Source organism: Pelodiscus sinensis, chromosome 11, assembly GCF_049634645.1.
Source record: "Pelodiscus sinensis isolate JC-2024 chromosome 11, ASM4963464v1, whole genome shotgun sequence".
In the NCBI taxonomy this organism is placed as follows: Eukaryota; Metazoa; Chordata; order Testudines; family Trionychidae; genus Pelodiscus; species Pelodiscus sinensis.
This window is the reverse complement of record NC_134721.1, coordinates 46,534,420-46,552,040: the sequence shown is the minus strand read 5'-3', so window position 1 is coordinate 46,552,040 and position 17,621 is coordinate 46,534,420. Positions and strand designations below refer to the sequence as shown.

Genomic DNA, 17,621 nt, shown 5'->3' with positions numbered 1-17,621 from the left:
ATCTTTGAACAGACATTTTCCTTCCCCAAAGTTGGGACACAGGAACTCCTCACATCCCTGCAGAATTGTTTAAGTCTGACCACGTAACATTTACTTATTTGACAAGGGAAACAAGAGCCTCGTTTGCATCAGGCAGCGTCGTTTCTAGTCCCTTTAGCCAGTGTAGTGTCAAATCTTCAGTATGTGTGTTGCAAATACTTCAGGGGGACTCCACGTTTAACAAACTGGTTCTGTTCACAACTGAAGAGTCATGGAACCACAGTCAGGAGTAAAAGGAATTTCACAAATCAACCCCTCCCCCCGCCAATATTAACAGCTACCAAATTGACTTGTTTCTTTCTATAGAGTGACATTATGCCAGGACAGTCACAGGTGCCTATTTGTGCAGAACAAATATAACGGCCACACCAAAGGTCCATCTAGCCCAGGATTCTGTCGGCCGACAGTGGCGAGCACCAGGTGCCCCAGAGGGAGTGAACAGAACAGGGAATCAATCAAGCGATCCCTCCCCATCACAGATGTCCAGCCTCTGACGAAGAGAGGCCAGGGACACCATCCCTATTCCTCCTGGCTAACAGCCATTGATAGACCCAGCCTCCATGAATCCATCTAGTTCTTTTTTGAACCCTGTTAAAGTCCTGGTCTTCACAACCTCTTCTGGCAAGGAGTTCCACAGGTGGACTGTGCGCTGCGTGAAGAAACACTTGTGTTTGTTTTAAATCTGCTGCCTATTAATTTCATTTGGTAACTCCTAGTTCTTTTGTTATGGGAAGAAATAAGTAACTTTTCCTTATTCCCTTTCTTCATACCTGTCATGAGTGTATAGACCTCCATCACCTCCCCCCGCCTTTAGTCTCCTCTTTTCTAAGCTGAAAAGTCCCAGTTTTATTCCTCTCTCCTCACATGGCACCCGTTCCAAACCCCTCATCATTTCTACTGCCCTTTTCTGAGCCTTGCTGTTCTTGCATGCTGAAAGGTGACTTCTCTTCAACAGCTCTGAGATGCTGCTATTGGCGATTGTTTTAAAAGGAACATTTGTTTTTACTCATTAACAAATCAAAGCAAGGCTGAAAACCACACCTCAGCGCAATGGTATCTTAGAGGGAGGGTGCACTCTGAGTACTGGAGAAATGGTAAGCTACCTGACAATCTAAGCATCTATTTTGTTGTGTGTGTGTGTGTGCCTGGTGTGTTGACTCTGCTGCATCACTGATCTCGCAATCTTTTAGACCCACTCCTCTGCTTTGGGGCATTCATCTACCAACAGTCTGCTGAGAGAGAACTGTTCATTTCTTTGAGCAGGACTTTTCCTGCTAGCCCCAAAGAATGTTACGAAAGCATCACTTGGGGCCTCTGACAAGGCCCTTTAAAAGAGGCTACTAAAGAAAATATCCAGCATCCGAGCCACATTTGGCTCTAACATCTGCATTTAGCAGCCTCATTCTCACTTCAACTAGGCAATCGTAACACGTAACGGATGGTGTGTCTCCATCTGAAACAGGCTTTCCATTTTCCATCCTCTTCTATAGGATCGGAACCTTTTATCATCTAACTGTAAGCTCTAAGCCATTTCCCACTGATCACCTGGTTCCTGATCCCTCGGCCATTTCATCACGGGTGACCTGTTGCACAGCAGCTTTGCAAGCCACAGGAGCGCACAAGAGGGTGGAGGAGACAGGTGCTGAACATGTGCTATGGGGATGGGTCCATGGAGAGCTGCCAGTCAGTGTAGACATGGCGTTCATGTGCTCGCAAGCCATAGTACAAAAGTTGTCACGGCTCCTGCCTGAAGGGCAGAGAGAAACTTGCCTGCTTCATTTTTGCCAGCTCTCGTCGTGTGTGCTCATCATTTCTCAGGTCCTTCTTGTTCCCCACCAGGATGATGGGCACGTTGGGGCAGAAATGTTTCACCTCTGGGGTCCATTTCTCAGGGATGTTTTCTAAAGAGAGGGGGGGAGGGGGAAAGCAAAAAGCGTCTCAATCCACAGACGAGGCTCAACAGAAGTTTTATTTTAAGATCACATCTGCACGGTGAATGGAACTATCCTGCTTCATCTCTCACACACTTTCTTTCAATGAGAAGGCCCTAAACATCACAGTTCCTCCCTCCAAATACACAAGTGTTCCAAAGCCAGGGACCGGCTGTCACCTTCCAAACTGCCTGAATGAAGTGGCTGCTGATCTCAACCTTTCTGGGCACTAGCACATCTTTCTCCAACCCCCATTAACATCCAGAAAGCCAGGTCCCACACTCTGCACGTCCATAAGGCCCTGAGACCAAACCTGCTGACTTCCGATGCATGTCCAGGTGACACTGTGACAGACTGATGCCAGTGCCAAGGCTGTCCACACCAAACAGCTGGTGTGCATGAGTGCTCAGAGTAGGCAGGTGCTCAGCTACCTGGAGGAAAAGGTCTGACAAATGTTTCAATTGTGGGCTGCATGAGCTTCGTGAGAACAAGACTCCAACATGTGCAGAGGAAGTTCCTACTCAGACCAAATGCAGCTCAAACCTGGCCCACACTTGTCTCCAGAGCACAACCCATACACAGTGAAGGATTTAGCCTCCTTTGTCACAGTGCTGATCTCCGCAGCCAAGCCCGGCAACATGTACAGCAGTCCTTTCATAAACCTGGCAATCGCACTAAGAGGGAAGACTCTGGAACCTTTTCAGCCAAGCAAGTAGACATGGCATCACTCAGCTTAGCAGCCAGGCATTCAGGGAAAGCCCTGGCACACAAAGGCCAAATAGCAGGCGCCAATGTTATGGGCAAAGCTCTTACCCCACCAGGGGTGGGCAAACTTTTCAGCTTAAGGGCCACATCAGAGTATGGAAATTACATGGTGGGCCATGAACTCAAGCCCCCGCCAGGCAATGGAATCTGAGGGCTGTAGTTTGCCGAGCCTGGCCCTACACACTCAGTGCAGCTAACAGGCAGCTCCAGAGCAGCATTCCCACTAATGGTCTCCATCCCTGCATAGAACCAGTGTGTTGTGTGCAGCTTTCTTGCGGGAACGGGTGCACGTGTGCCGCCAGCACAAACGTAGGTTTTAAAGGGTGACCCTAGGGACGATGACTCCAGCCACACTAACAACTTTGGAAGAATGTGCACACCCTGCGGGATGCAGCACGCGGTCACACGACAAGCGAGGCGCGCACATGCTACCCTTGGAGCAGATTGGCACTCAGGCTGAAGGCTGCTTGTTCAGACAGCAGCAGCAGGCGCCAGCAGCTCCATCCCATTTCTGACCCTGTCTTCCAGGCCATTCTTCATATAAGATACCTGGGCAGGGAGGGGAACAGGGGACATCCTGACACCAGTGCCTCCTCCGCTCACTCTTGGGAGAGGGCAGGAACAGTGCAGCAGCAGATGGACACACAAAACAAACTAACCCCAGAGTACTAGTAAGAAAGACTAAATGGCACTTTAAAATGCCGCGTGTTTGCTACTGTGATGAAGATTACCTCTTGCCATCACGTGTGCCATTTATAACTATCTGCACTTGGCAGGATTTTACCTCTGCCCTTTTCATGTAGAAAACCTGTTAGATACCATCAAATGTATATAGCTTCATTTTCATTATCCTACCACTGACTGTACCTGAATTTTGCACCCAAGTCCAGCCAACTAAATAGAAAAAGTAGAAACATGCTCAAGATACTTTGTACATGACAACAGCTATTCTTCTTCCAAGGAGGAGATCCCCATGGTTGAAGAGTAACTGCTGTAACTGTGGTCTGTGTTTTTTTTTTTTTTTTTAAAAGAATCCAACTAAATCCTCTCTTTCCCCAAAAGTCATTAAAAAAAAAAATCACATGTAATAACTATTTCCATAAATTACAAAAGCTGTTTGTATTATTTATGCCCAGCTTTTGCATTGGCTGACATGCTGGGGAACGGCTTCACTTACACACAGGTATATGTATCTAGTTCCTAAAATTAATGCTGCTTCCACCAGCTGCTTGAAATGTTTGGACTTAGCTTTGTCCGGGAACATGCATTACCGCTTTCAAGTTTGCTTCACAGTATCATTCTTGGTACTTGCTCACCTGTTGGGCCCCTGTCCCAGCTCCAGGGCTCCCCACGACCAGGAGAGGCCTCCAGGAAAGTGTGATTTCCCTTGCATTTCAGCATTGGTTGGGGGAAGACGGATTGGAAGCCATTAAAGCCAGATCTTCGCTGTATGCTCTCATTCTGGCTCTTTGGAGTACTGCCACCGAGACAAGGAGCAAGCACTTGGCATTAGGGGTTTTGTAGAATGAAGACTATGTGGAAGCTCTTTGAAGCAGGGGTCTGCCCGCGAACTCCCAAGCCAGGTGTCCATGTGCTCCATTTACTTAAGAGCAGAGCCTGTCAGAACTTAATGAGCCTGCCTGAGTTTTTCATTTGGTGACTCAGCAATTACACTAACTGGGGAACTGTGCCTGTTTCTAGAGAGCTCTGTTGCATGTGCACCGCATGGGTCCTCAAACACTCATCGAAAAATACCTACAACTATGTGACGTTTTGCTTCTCTGCATGTTTGTGGTTTTGTTTGTCGTCGCTTTACTACTGACCTTTATTGTTGTGTGTGGGGTATTCCTTTAAGAGTCAACATCCCTGAGAAATTGCGTAAGCCTGGCCTTTTCAGGGTTGGAAAATGTTGTATTAATATTCGCAAGATCATAACTACTTCTAGTTGACTCAGATTTGGATAGCGCCTTAGAGCAGAGCTTTGTGCTGATAACATTCATGCAAGAGGGAGAGTTTTGTGGACTGCAAAAGCCTGTAGCATGCTATAGTGCTTTGGCAGGTGCTTTTTTGGAGAGCGGCTTTTGCTGATGATGTAGTGGTCTATTGGAGTAGGTTATTAAATTGGGCTTCTGGTGAATATTTTTATGCTTTCACTTAATGATCATGTATTTGTTTTATTTATATAGCAGTTTCCAGTCTGCCACATTATGGCGTATTTACTAGCTTGCCTTATTAGAAAGGAGGTAAACTACCTGTACTCCAAGGGCAGTGTTGGTTTTCCTTTTGATTTCATATCAACAAACACCTTAAGCAGTGCACTTTATTATTCACCCCTTGTTTTAATATTTGCTTTTCTTTCTCCAGACCTAGGAACTTTGAACAGTATATGTATTAAATCCAGGTTGTGTGTATGTACCGGTGGCATACAGCCACACGTGACCTTGGTACTGGTAGTGCACAGAACAGAATTCATCCCTCAGAACAGCCAGACTGGGTCAGACCAAAGGTCCCTCCAAGCCCGGGGGCCTGTCCTCTGACAGTGGCCAATGCCAGGTGCCCCAGAGGTGATGAGCAGAACAAGGAATCAAATCTCCCTGTCGCCCAGTCCCAGCCTCTGACACCATCTCTGCCCAGCCTGGCTAATGGCCATTGATGGACCTCACCCCCATGAATCTAGCTAGCTTTGAACTCGATTACTAGTCTTGGCCTTCGCAACATCCTCTGGCAAGGAGTTCCACAGGCTCTACGCATGGATGGAATAAATTAAAGCATTGTTGATCCTGACCCTCCCATCCAGGCTGGGGAGAGTTTTGTTCAGGCAAAGGATGGCACCTCCTTGGTCTCCAGCAATAATAGAGCTCCCTGTTGAATGGGTGGCTTTTTTCCCCCAATAGGATATGCATGTGTCTAATACAGTGAGTCCAAACTGCTTGCAGTGCAACAGCCTGCATTTGAGTGACTAACTGGCTTGTTTTACCAGTTTTTGCACAAGTACCATCACAGCAAATTCCTACACAACACTTCTATTCAAAGCCAGAATTGGAGACAAGTACGAAAAGCCGATCCTTTGTAGCATGCAGTGGGAATGGCAGGCAGAACAAATTCCTCTTTGGGAGTTTAACTCCATCACTCGCCAATTTTATGTATATCAGCATCTGAGCAGCACCTGATACTTCCATCGGGCGGGCAATAAAGATCCTCACAAATACATGAAATAAAAAGAGTGGCAAACTACAGCAATGAAACATCCATAAAAGGCTAAACTAGGAGTAAAAGTGGCAAACGTAGCCAATGGCGAAGCAGGCATACTAGGCAACCGAGAAGGCACTGAGGGCCATTTGCTTGCACAACCCTAAGTAGTCTCAGTAGGTAGGAGACACAAGAAGGTGCAGAATGAATGCACTGGCTGAATGGGCACAGCTACTGAAGACCGCTGCAAAGGCAAATTGAGCTCACATGCATGTGAAGTGGAGTACCCACAGGGGCATTACTTGAAAAAGATTTACCAGGAAATAGCGAAGCTAGCATTACAATATATAATCAAATGTGGTTGGTTAGAAATCAGAATTCACTCAATTTAAGCCTAAATGAATTCCAGGCTGCACAGTATGCAGTCTCCTAGGGATACAATAATCTAGGAAACCATTTGGACTCAGTTTTACTTACCTAAACTATCAGGACTATCAATTGAAAAACACATAAGTATAACATCAGTGTCTGGATAAGACAGAGGCCTAAGTCGATCATAATCTTCTTGTCCTGCCGTATCCCACAGGGCCAACTCAACCTATAGAAAAGAGTGAAGGCAGTTAGCTAAAATCATCAGGGGATTTCTAACTCAAGGGTGAGTAGCCCAAGCAAAGCAGAGAGTGGACTGCAGTTATGACAGGAGGGGAACACAATGGAAAGTTGTCTACTCTCTGCCTCCAAAAATTCATCTGACACATTAATAAGGTTTTCCATTCTATCAATGGCTCCCTACACCTCTGAAGAGTGGGCACTGCCAGAGAGAAAAGCCAAAGGGAGGGACCGAAGGGACAGAATGGCCTAGAAATAGTTCTCAGCACTGGGAAGCTGCTCTGTAAATATTCAGCAGAGAACTGTGTGTGCACTTGCTTTGCAGGAACTTGGACAAATTAAAGCAGGGGCGGGGAACCTCAGGCCCAGGGGTCCAATGTGGCACCTGGCTTACCTGGATATGGCCCCCAAGGCTTAGCCTCCCCCCCAGCTTTGGGGAGCCAGTGCTAGTGCTCCAACCCCCTTGCTGCCCTCCCTGGGGCTGATGCCCCCTAGGCTCTTGTGTGTGAAGAGAATGCAGGGAGTGTTTTTCACTCAGGGAGGATTTTTTACTTGTGTGGCCCCCGACTGATTTTTCTGTGGGTCAGCAGCCCGACCCAAAAAAGGGTCCCTACCCCTGGATTAAAAGGTTCACTCCAACCAAAAGAGAAAGTGTCAAAAGGCCACTCATTTGTGTGCAGTTTTACTTAACTCCCCCTGCCATAGTGGTAACATAAGCCTGCAATGTGCTTTGAAATCCAACTGCTCTCTTGTTGCATACAACACCCATTATAGCTCAGGGCTGGATACATTTTAATAGTTCAGTGTGGGACAGAGCTAGGAGGAGACTTACTGAACAGAATGTTTTGGGGAAAAAAGCAAAACCCATGAAATCTAGAAGACTGAGCAACACTACTACCTACAATAATAAACTTGTAAAACTGCAAACATGAAATGGATAAGAACGGCCATAACGGGTCAGACCAAAGGTCCATCCAGGCCAGTGTCCTGTCTGATGACAGAGACCAATACCAGATGCCCCAGGAGGAGAGGATTACGTGTTGTGATCCCATGTGACCCATCCCCTATCACCCACCTCCAGAGAAACAGAAGCTAGGGACACCATTCCTACTCATCTTGGCTAATAGATTCATGGAGGTTAGCTCCATCAATGGCTATGTAGCTCTTTTTTGAAACCTGTTAAAGTTCTAGCCTTCACCGCATCCTCTGGAAAAATGTTCCACAGATTGACTGTGCACTGAGTGAAGAAAAACTTCCTTTTGTATGTTTTAAACCTGCTGCCTATTAATTTTATTTGGTGACCCCTAGTTCTTATATTGTGTGACTAAGTAAATAACTTTTCCTTATTTGCTTTTTCCACATCAGTTATGATTTTATAGACCTCTATCATATTTCCCCCCTTAGTCTCTCCTCTTTTCTAAGCTGAAAAGTCATATGGGACCTGTTCCAAACCTCTAATAATTTTTGTTCTTCTCTGAACCTTTTTCCAATGCCTATATATTTATTTTAAAACAAGGCAACCACATCTGTATGCAGTATTCAAGATGTGGGCATACCATAGTTTTATACTGAGACATTAAGATATTTTCTGTCTTATTCTCTATCCCTTTTTTAATGACTCTGAACATTGTATTTGCCTTTTTGACTGCCGTTGCACACTGAGTGGATGTTTTTAGAGAACTATCCACAATGACTCCAAGATCTCTCTCGAGTAGTTGTAGCCAAATTAGTCCCCATCATATCGTATATATAGTTGGGATTATGTTTTTCCAATGTGCATTACTTTACATTTATCAACATTAAATTTTATTTGACATTTTGTTGCCCAATCGCATAGTTTGGTGAGATCTCTCTGAAGTTCTTCGCAGTCTGCTTTGGTCTTAACTATCTTGAGCAGTTTGGTATCATCTGCAAATTTTGCTACCTCATTGTTTACCCCTTTCTCTAGATCATTTATAACTAAGTTGAATAGGATGGGTCCCAGGACGGACCCATGGGGGACCCCACTAGTTACCGCTCTCCACTTGGGAAAACTTCCCATTTATTCCTACCCTTTGTTTCCTGTCTTTTAACCAGTTACCAATCCACAAAAGAGTCTTCCCTCTTATCCCATGACAACTTAATTTACTTAAGAGCCTTTGGGGAGGGACCTTGTCAAAGGCTTACTTCCACTGGACCTCCTTTGTCCACATGTTTGTTGACCCCCTCAAAGAACTCCAGCAGATTAGTAAGGCATGATTTCCCTTTACAGAAGCCATGTTAATTTCCCCCCCACAAATTATATTCATCCATGTGTCTGAATTTTATTCTTTACTTTAGTTTCAACTAATTTGCCCAGTACTGACATCAGATTTACCCGTCTGTAATTGCCAGGATCACCTCTAGAGCCCTTTTTAAATATTGGTGTCATGTTAGCAATCTTCCAGTCACTAGGTACAGAAGTTGATTTAAAGGATAGGTTAAAAACCACAGTTAATCGTTCTGCAATTTCCCATTTGAGTTCTTTTAGAACTCTGAGGTGAATGACATCTCGTCCTGGTGTCTTGTTACTGTCAAGTTTATCAGTTTGTTCCAAAACCTCCTCTAATGACACCTCAATCTGGGACATTTCCTCAGATTTGTCACCTAAAAAGAATGGCTCAGGTTTGGGAATCTCCCCAATATCCTCAGCTGTGAAGACCAAAGCATAAAACTCATTTAGCTTCTCTGCAATGACTATCATCTTTGAGTGCTCCTTTAGCATCTCGATCACCCAAGCGCCCCACTGGTTGTTTAGCTGGCTTCCTGCTTCTGATGTACTTAAACATTTTACTATTACTTTTTGAGTTTTTAGCTAGCTGCGCCTCAAACTCCTTTTTGGCCTTTCTTACTATATTTTTACACTTAATTTGGCAAAGGTTATGGTCCTTTCTATTTTCCTCACTACGATATGACTTCCACTTTTTGAAAGGTATCTTTTTATCTGTCACTGCTTCTTTTACCTGATTGTTTAGCCACTGTGGCACTTTTTTGGTTCTTACTGTGTTTTTTTTAATTTGGGGTATACATTTAAGTTGGATCTCTATTCTGGTGTCTTTGAAAAGTTTCCATGCAGCTTGCAGAGATTTTACTTTTCTCACTGTACCTTTTAATTTCTGTTTAACTAAATGGATGGACCCACCACAAAAAAACCTTGAGAAACTTCACAAGAAGCCATTGTTAAGAGAGACAGGCAGCAACGCGACTCCAAACATTAATAAGCTTGAATGACAAGCACTGTCAATTGTTTACCTCAAAGATAACAGCTCAAATGGTATTCCCAATTATAGGGCACATCTACCAGAAACTTCCAGGAAAATTGCACGCATGTAACACAGAGAATGAATCAAGCTCATAATGAGGTTACTTACCAGAAACTTGTTCAGTGTTACCTCTAGGTATTCACATAAATGGGAGAAGGCTTCTGGTGGCAAACACATGGAACCCTCTTCTACAGCAGTGCTGTGGGGGTGCATGGCTGCCTTTGTATAGTGCTGAAGTCAGCCACTCTAGTCTATAGAGCAGCACACACATGGTAGTCAGCTCAGCTCTCTCTCCTTGGAGGGTGTCTTGCATTCCCATGTCCGAGAGACATGGGAGTAGTGTTCCCGTGGAAAGAAGGCACGTGAAGAGTACACTAATCAGACATGGACTGCAGCACTGCCCCCACCCAATTTCACATTGCAATTCAAGTCCAAAAGAAAAATGTGTGGTTAAGGCATGCACTTGACTCCATGTTGTTGCTCTTTCTCCAGAAAGACTGTGCCTGAAGGAAGCCACAGTTGTAACAATGGCTCTAGTAAAATGTAAGTCCGGACTGTAATTATGATTTAACCATTCTCTAGACCAGTGGATTAATAAATTCAGAGAGACTCCCCTTGGCATCTTTTCCCTGTAAACTATAAACATTTTGTCTTAATACGTTTTGTACTGTCTAGCTAAACCCAGGGACTTCTTTTAGCATAGTGTTCAGGCCCCTTTCCCTGGGATGGGAGTGACATCTCAGGAAGACAACAGCAAGGGAAATGTGTTGACTGAGGTGCAAGTCAGATACCAGCTTAGGCACTGTCTACACTATCACAGTAAGCTGACTTAAGTTACATTATTCACATCACAGAAGTAGCGTAACTGAAACAGATGCAGCATAGGTTGACTTTGTGCAGTGTCTCGATGGGAGATGCTTTCAGCCTATTTCCCTTACTCTTCTCTGGAAGGTGGAGAACTGGAGCTGACAGGAGAGTGCTCTGCCAACAACCTAGCAGGCCTTCATCAGCCCCACCAAATTAATGCCTTTGTCTATTGGTAAGCATAGACACGGCCTTAGGCGTGACGGGGCCTCAAACATCCCTGAACCATAGTGTAAGGCGGTGTGGCCGTTGTGACTGAAGCACACTCGCCCTCCTTGCAGAAGTGGAAGCAATAAGGAAAGCTGTAACGGAAAGCAAGAGGTTCTAAAAAACCGGATCTAGGAAGTTCAGAAACAGGAAGCGGGAGGAAATCACCTTAGTACGGGATTTAAATCCCAAGAGGACGGACAACCCTTAATGGGAGGGAAAAGCATTAATCAAGCCTCTAGAAATCCTGAGACTGTGGCATGGAGGGAAAATTGTTCGGTCTCCGACATGGTGCTAATTACAGAAACGGTACCCAAGAGTGCCAGGATTGCAAGATACAAGAAGTAGCCCAGATCTGCAGAAACCCCAGTTTGGGATGGAGAAATAACCTTGTCATTGGCCCAGATTCAAACTATTTTTGTTGCTACTCTTTCAGAGTGGAGCCCTTTCCAGATATGAGCAGGATGCAATGCAAACTCTAGGACAGGTGTGACCCACACTACTCAACCAGGCTGTCCTCCATGCTGCGAGATGTAGCATATCTTGTGCTCTGGGAACAGTACTCTGAACTGAGACAAGCAGCTTAGAGACAGACAAATCGGGGGTTACCTAGCAAGGTCCAGGAGTTAGTTTACCAGCGTTTGGCAAGATCACAGATTAGGAAAAACAAAAGCAGAACATAAGAATGGCCATACTGGGTGAGACCAAAAGGTCCATCTAGCTCAGCATCTTGTCTGCCCACAGTGGCCAATGCCAGATGCCCCAGAGGGAGGGATCACAACACGTAATCATCACTTGATCCCTCCCAGTCTCCCATTTCCAGCACACGGAGGCTAGAGACACCATTCCTACCCACCCTGGCTAATAGCCAGTGATGGACCTAACCTCCATGAATCTAGCTTTTTTGAACCCTGTTAAAGTTCTAGCCTTCACCACATCCTCTGGCAATCACTGGGATTCTAATGACCCTGGGACTCACAGGTGCAGGGGACAGACAGCTCCATCTTCAAAAGAAAGGTCAGAAGTGTTGCCTCTCCTTGTACTTGGTCTTTTGACTTGATGTGAAACTGCATATTTATGGGGGGCCCCAGTTGAAAAAAATTCTAGCTACGGACAGTAAGAGACCATTCACATGGATTCTGCATCTTGCTGCTCAGTAAGTCTGATGGGACATTTTCTCCCCCATAGATATACGCCTACCAAATGGATCTGGTGCTTTGTACACCACATCCAGTTTCCTTGCTCTACTTAAGGATGGAGGACCTGGTTGCGGGATTGTCTGTTCTTTATCCATAGCAATTTCCTGGGGGACCCATTGCATTGCCCTGAAAACACTGGCATTCCACAGCCCAGATATTTGGAGGTTTCTCTCTGTGTTTTGTTTGGAAGGTGGCTGCTATGGTCTTCTGCGCTACGCACTAAGAATGAGCTTTGGGGATGAGGAAGTACCCTTCTATCCCCTTCTGCTCTTTGCCCCCCTCCCATCCTCCACCCCGTCCCTCTTCAGGGACCCCTCTCATGAGCTTCTTTTGAATCAAGAAGTGATTTCGCTTCTTCAGCGAGGGGCAGTGTAAAAGGTTCCTCAAAACTTCAAGAGAAAGGGTTTCTACTCCCAGTACCTCCTCATCCCCAAAGCAAAGGACCATGGGGTCCAAGTCATCACTGCCAATCGTCCAAGCAGTTCTTGGTGGGCTCTAGCATCCATGGATGGAGCTGGGTCAGCAAGGGCCTCGTCGGGTGATGAGGACAAGGACTCCCTTATTGCAGGCTGGTTCAGGGGTGGCTCTGCCACCTGGGCAGTTGACAGGGACTAGGGCTGCTTTTGAGCTCCCGAGCCCTCTCCCCATCAAGGGACGTGGCAAGTCCCTCTGTGGGCTGCCTCTATATGCCGAGGTGGGGGCCCTAGTCAAGGGGGTCGCCGACGGTGTACTCCTGGGCCGCGACAATCCGGAACCCTGGGTGGATGGCATCGGGCCCTGCATTTGGTGATAGGCCCTGAGGGTCCAAAAGGTCCACTGTGGTTGCATCAGAGGTGGCCATGGCTGATGGGGCTGGTTACCCTGATGCTGGGACCAGTGCAGAGATCTGTGTGAAGATGCACCAGACCGTACCGATTCTGCGTCAGACTCTGACGAATAGTCCGACACTGACCAGGGTGGTGCCGAAGGTGCCTGAGAGAGGTACCGGCGCTGGTGCCAAGTCATCGACTCTGGCTTACCACGGTGCACTGGAGCAGGGGGACTCAGCATCATAGGTGGCTTGCTCTGAAACAGTACTGTCAATGACGACCCGCTCCTCCTGTCTCCCTGCACCAACCCACCTGGTGCAGAGGAGGGCAATCCTTCCAGCACCGATGTTGACATTGGTGCCAACAAGGCTACCGGTGCTGAGGAGGGTCCCGGTGCCACCGACAAATGGCTTGTCTGCTTTGCATGTCTGGCTTGTCACGGCGTCAGGTCTGGTGCCAGGGATAGACCAGCGAGGCAATGAGCTCTAATCCCTCTCACAGTGGCAAAGGTCTCAGAGGTTGACAATCTGCCTAAGTGGAGGGCCCTTTCTTGAACTGGACTCCTTGTCTGCACCAAGCCCCACCAGCGTCTAGAGGGGCCGGGAGCATCCCAGTGCCGAGGGGGTGAGTCTTCTGATGGGGTATGGGCCCGGTGCTGATTCCTGTGCCCCTACTTCCCCAGAGATCTCCCTCAAGGTGGCTTCCCCTTCTTTGGTGCCAGAGATTGGGAGCGATGTCTCGGCACCACAGCCTCTTGTGACACCGAGACGTGTACCAGTGCCACAGGGGGCTCCCGCACCGACGCCAGGGCACTCCTTACCGCCAGTGCCCGTTCTGATGCTGGCTGAAGCGCAGACTCCACAAGGAGCCGTATCAAACGGGAATCACGTTCCCTCTTCGTGTGCGGCTTCAAACCTTTGCAGATTTTGCAGGACTCTGCTAGGTGGCCCTCCCCCAGATGCTTTAAACAAGAGCCATGGGGTCCCTGTTGGGCACGGGTTTTGAACAAGTCGCTCAAGGCTTAAAACCCTGCGGACCCGGCATCAGCCTCCCCCAGAGGGGAGAGAAATAGTAAACATTGAAAGAACCACCTAATTACTAACTATCTACATGGCAAACTCCTCACTCTAAAGACAACTATGCTGGGTTCTAAGGTCAGAACGATGAGATGCTCCAGCTACCGTCGGGGCGGTAAGAAGGAACTGACGGAGGGGAGGGCCAGCAGGGGTACTTATTCACCATTACACCGGTGCCTCTGTAGGGGGCTCCCTGCTGGCCCAACAGATACCACTGGGGTAAAAAGGCTCTGGAATCCGTGCACGCACTGCATGCACGCCTAACTCAAATGCACATGAGCAAGCACTCAAAGAAAAATGTAATACTCCCATATCTGCATGTGTAAACACACACACACCCCTGCCAAAATGAAGTTTCTATTTCATGCATCTGATGAAGTGAGTTCCAGCCCATGAAAGCTTATACCCAAACAAATTTTCTAGTCTTTAAGGTACCACAGGACTCCTCATTGGTTTTGGTTGTAGAACAGTATGGCAGGACATCCTCCTTTGGAAGAAACCTAGTGAATGAGCTATGGCTATCTAGGTCTTTCCTAGGATCGACTCCATGTGTCACTAAATAGGCAGCTTCTCTTGAAAGGTTGATTCTCAAATTTTACTTAGATTATAGCATTAGCCCTGAATAACTAAGCTAGAATTCTCTCAGAGACCTCCATTTTCCTGGGCCCTTGCACCTGTAGCACAATATGAGTGCCTTCATGCGTGGCCAACATCAAGCCCTGAACTGGGCCAGGGTTCTGGCTGCTTCTTTTTGTTCTTCCAGACAGTGTAGCTGTATCCCATCATTACAGGTTGGTAATTCATAAGCCGGAGGCCCAGAGAGTCCCAACAAAATTCATCCAAAAGGATCCAGTTGTTTATATTTGGTACTCTGGAGGGCTGACTGAGCAGCTCTAATCTCTCAACATCTTTTCTAAGCAGCAAACACGCCTAGGGAGTTGGCAAGCAAGTGCCGCTGCAGAAACTGGTGATCTTTGGGGGGGGGGGGGGAGAAGGGGGGATTTACATCCTGTCTACTTTCTTTGTAGCAGATGAAAGAGGAAACAGATGAGAACCACATACTTTACTATGTTCTGACCGGGAAATTAGGCAATTATCTCCTTGTAAAATGTCAAAAAGAATGTTTCTGGGGCTGCAAACCCAGTCCGTAACTGAAGGATACAAGCCATCCTCCCTAAAAGTTTCAGGAACGGTTTGTACTTGAAGTGGGGACATGACCGTTCCAGTCTGATTGTCTAAGGAAGTAGCATCTGCAGTATTCCCAACAGGGAACTTATCTGGCTCCTATGGCTCATTGCTCTCCTCATTAACTGGTCCATCTTATGGTCTGGAACATCAGGGGGAGTGGGACAGATGCCAAAGCTCTGGTGTTGGTAGCATTACCAGTGGTAGCATAAGCACTGGTGACAACCATTGTTGCTGGAGTCAATGGCAATCCTTCTGCAGTGTCCTGGAAAGTGGAACTATTGCTGCATTAGACAAGGCCTTCACTGGATCCTGCATGGAGGGCCTCAATAACTGAAGCAAGTCCAGTAACCCTATGCCCGAGGAGAAGAGAAGAGTCCGAGTCCCAGTGCTGAGACTGACACAGGGGACTCTGACTCGAAGGTGCTTCACGAGCCCCAGAGCGGAATGACCCTAGCCATGGGGCTAGCTGAAGATTTTTGGGGTGGACAGGGGAGAAGTGAGGATTCTAACTGGGGGCCCTGAGCTCCAGCTGACAAGTACTGATGGTGTCCAAGGAATCCGTAGTGGCAGTATTCCTCCAGGCACAGGCACCAACATATCTGGCTTGAGGGTCTGGCTGATGCTGGGGGCTGTTGCGCACACTACCACGTGGTACCTGAGCAAGGTGCCATTCCCTGTATGCCCACCCTCCTTGGTAATGTGCTTTCTCTTTCCTGGTGCACGGGTGGCACTCCTTTCAAGGCAGAGATAGCCAGTCTCTGAGCCTGGACCAGAAGCCTGTCAGAGGAGGAGGCGGCATTCTGCAGAGTTGGTGCCTCTAGGTGCATAACCAGCTTCAAGTACTGAATGCTTGGTGTGCATGAGGAAGCTGCACCCTTATGGCTGGTGGTTCTGGAGCGGAGGAAGGATTCTTGGGTGCCACAGGTAAATGCCTCAGCACTGAAGCTGGTTCTGTCTGGTCTAAGAGCCAGACCAGAGCCCTACGTTGCATTTGGCTGAAAGCTTTAGGCAGCCAGGTGGGCTGCACTCTGATATCTATCCCGGGCTCCGGAAGTCAAAGTGCTACTGTTCATACTCCGAGATGCCTTGCCCAGACAGATGGCAACGACCATGCATATCAGATTACGGTCTGGCAAGAGGTACACCACCTGGAACCCCATTTTGGGGTCAGGGAGAGGCATGTTTGCTCTTGCATGTGAGAGTCTTAGGGCTCAGAGCTCTGGGATGCATACTTAATTATTTTCTGAGTTTCTTAACTAGACTAGCCGTCCTTATTAGCTATTTAGTAAAGTTGTCTTAGTCAGCCTGGACACCAGCAAGGACCCCTCACACTACTGGTGGCAATGAAGGAGCAAAGGCAGCTAGAAGGTGCATCTCATTCCATAGAGATGAGGGTGGCTGGTACCAGGGCTACGAGAAGGCACTCACCTCCAGATATTTGTTTTGAACTAGGCACTGCATGCTTGCCACCAAAAAGTAACTCCCACAAAAGGAAATAGGGAAGCCCATGAAGAACCATAGTGTGATCAAAATTACGAGTGATGGAACTGCTAAAGTAGTGAATCAGATAATGCACCCAGAAATGCTATCACCTAGTCCCCTCTTCACATTACTTCATCCACCACTGCCAGAAAAATGAATTACTGCTACTAAATCATACCCTGGACAATCACATTCTTTTAAATCTTCTCAACTCAAAGCAGGATTGGGTGGGGGCGGGGGAGTTGTTGACACACACAAAAGACACACATCGCCACTCACAGGACATTTCTCCCCATACATGCCACAAACATGTTTTAGGTCCTATAAGGACATACCTCTCTAGAAGTTTCACATACTTTATTCAGCATAGTGTGGTGACTACATAAGTGATGCTTAATTGTTGCAGAAACGTGTACCTACCTGCTTTCCATCCACTTCAATATCTGCTACATAGTTTTCAAACACTGTGGGAACATAAACTTCAGGGAATTGGTCTTTGCTAAATACAATCAGCAGACAGGTCTTTCCACAGGCACCATCACCCACTATAACCAGTTTTTTCCGAATGGCTGCCATATCTGGAAAACACACAAACAAATGGGGCTTGACAAATGAACGTGTTACGCCTATTATACAACACAGATGCTAGAAACTTAACAATTGACTACTGCTATGTCCCCTCTCAGCAAGGCCTTTGAAAACAGGTACACTTGTTCCTTAAGACTGCTGTGTATTAGGTATGTTAAAATGCATTTAAGTAAACATGTACCTGCTGAACTTCAGCGATTGCATTGGGAGGATTTTAAGCGGGGACAGAGCACAGGCTTTTGAGCCAGCTCCCCACACGCACCAACTCCCATCTGCTCCCCCCACTGCCTCAGATACAAAGGCAGCAGCACCCTGGGAGTTGGCTTTTAAAGCCAGCTCGCCTGCACGTACTAGGAGCTTGCATGTAACCATGGAGGTTAACTGAGGAGCCCAG

General features: G+C 47.0%; 1 protein-coding gene across 2 annotated transcripts in view; it reads right to left on the bottom strand.

Annotated features, from left to right (window-relative positions):
- The window catches only part of RHOA (ras homolog family member A), a 47,906-nt gene that overhangs the window by 1,419 nt on the left and 28,866 nt on the right, over positions 1–17,621 (bottom strand). For both annotated transcript variants that reach the window (XM_075939615.1, XM_006117623.4), the window contains exons 2-4: positions 17,060–17,217; positions 6,402–6,522; positions 1,810–1,940 (exon numbers count right to left, since the gene is read on the bottom strand). In XM_075939615.1, coding sequence (XP_075795730.1) covers positions 1,810–1,940; positions 6,402–6,522; positions 17,060–17,215 — 408 coding nt within the window. In that variant the 5' untranslated portion in view covers positions 17,216–17,217. The remainder of the gene's footprint in view (positions 1–1,809; positions 1,941–6,401; positions 6,523–17,059; positions 17,218–17,621) is intronic.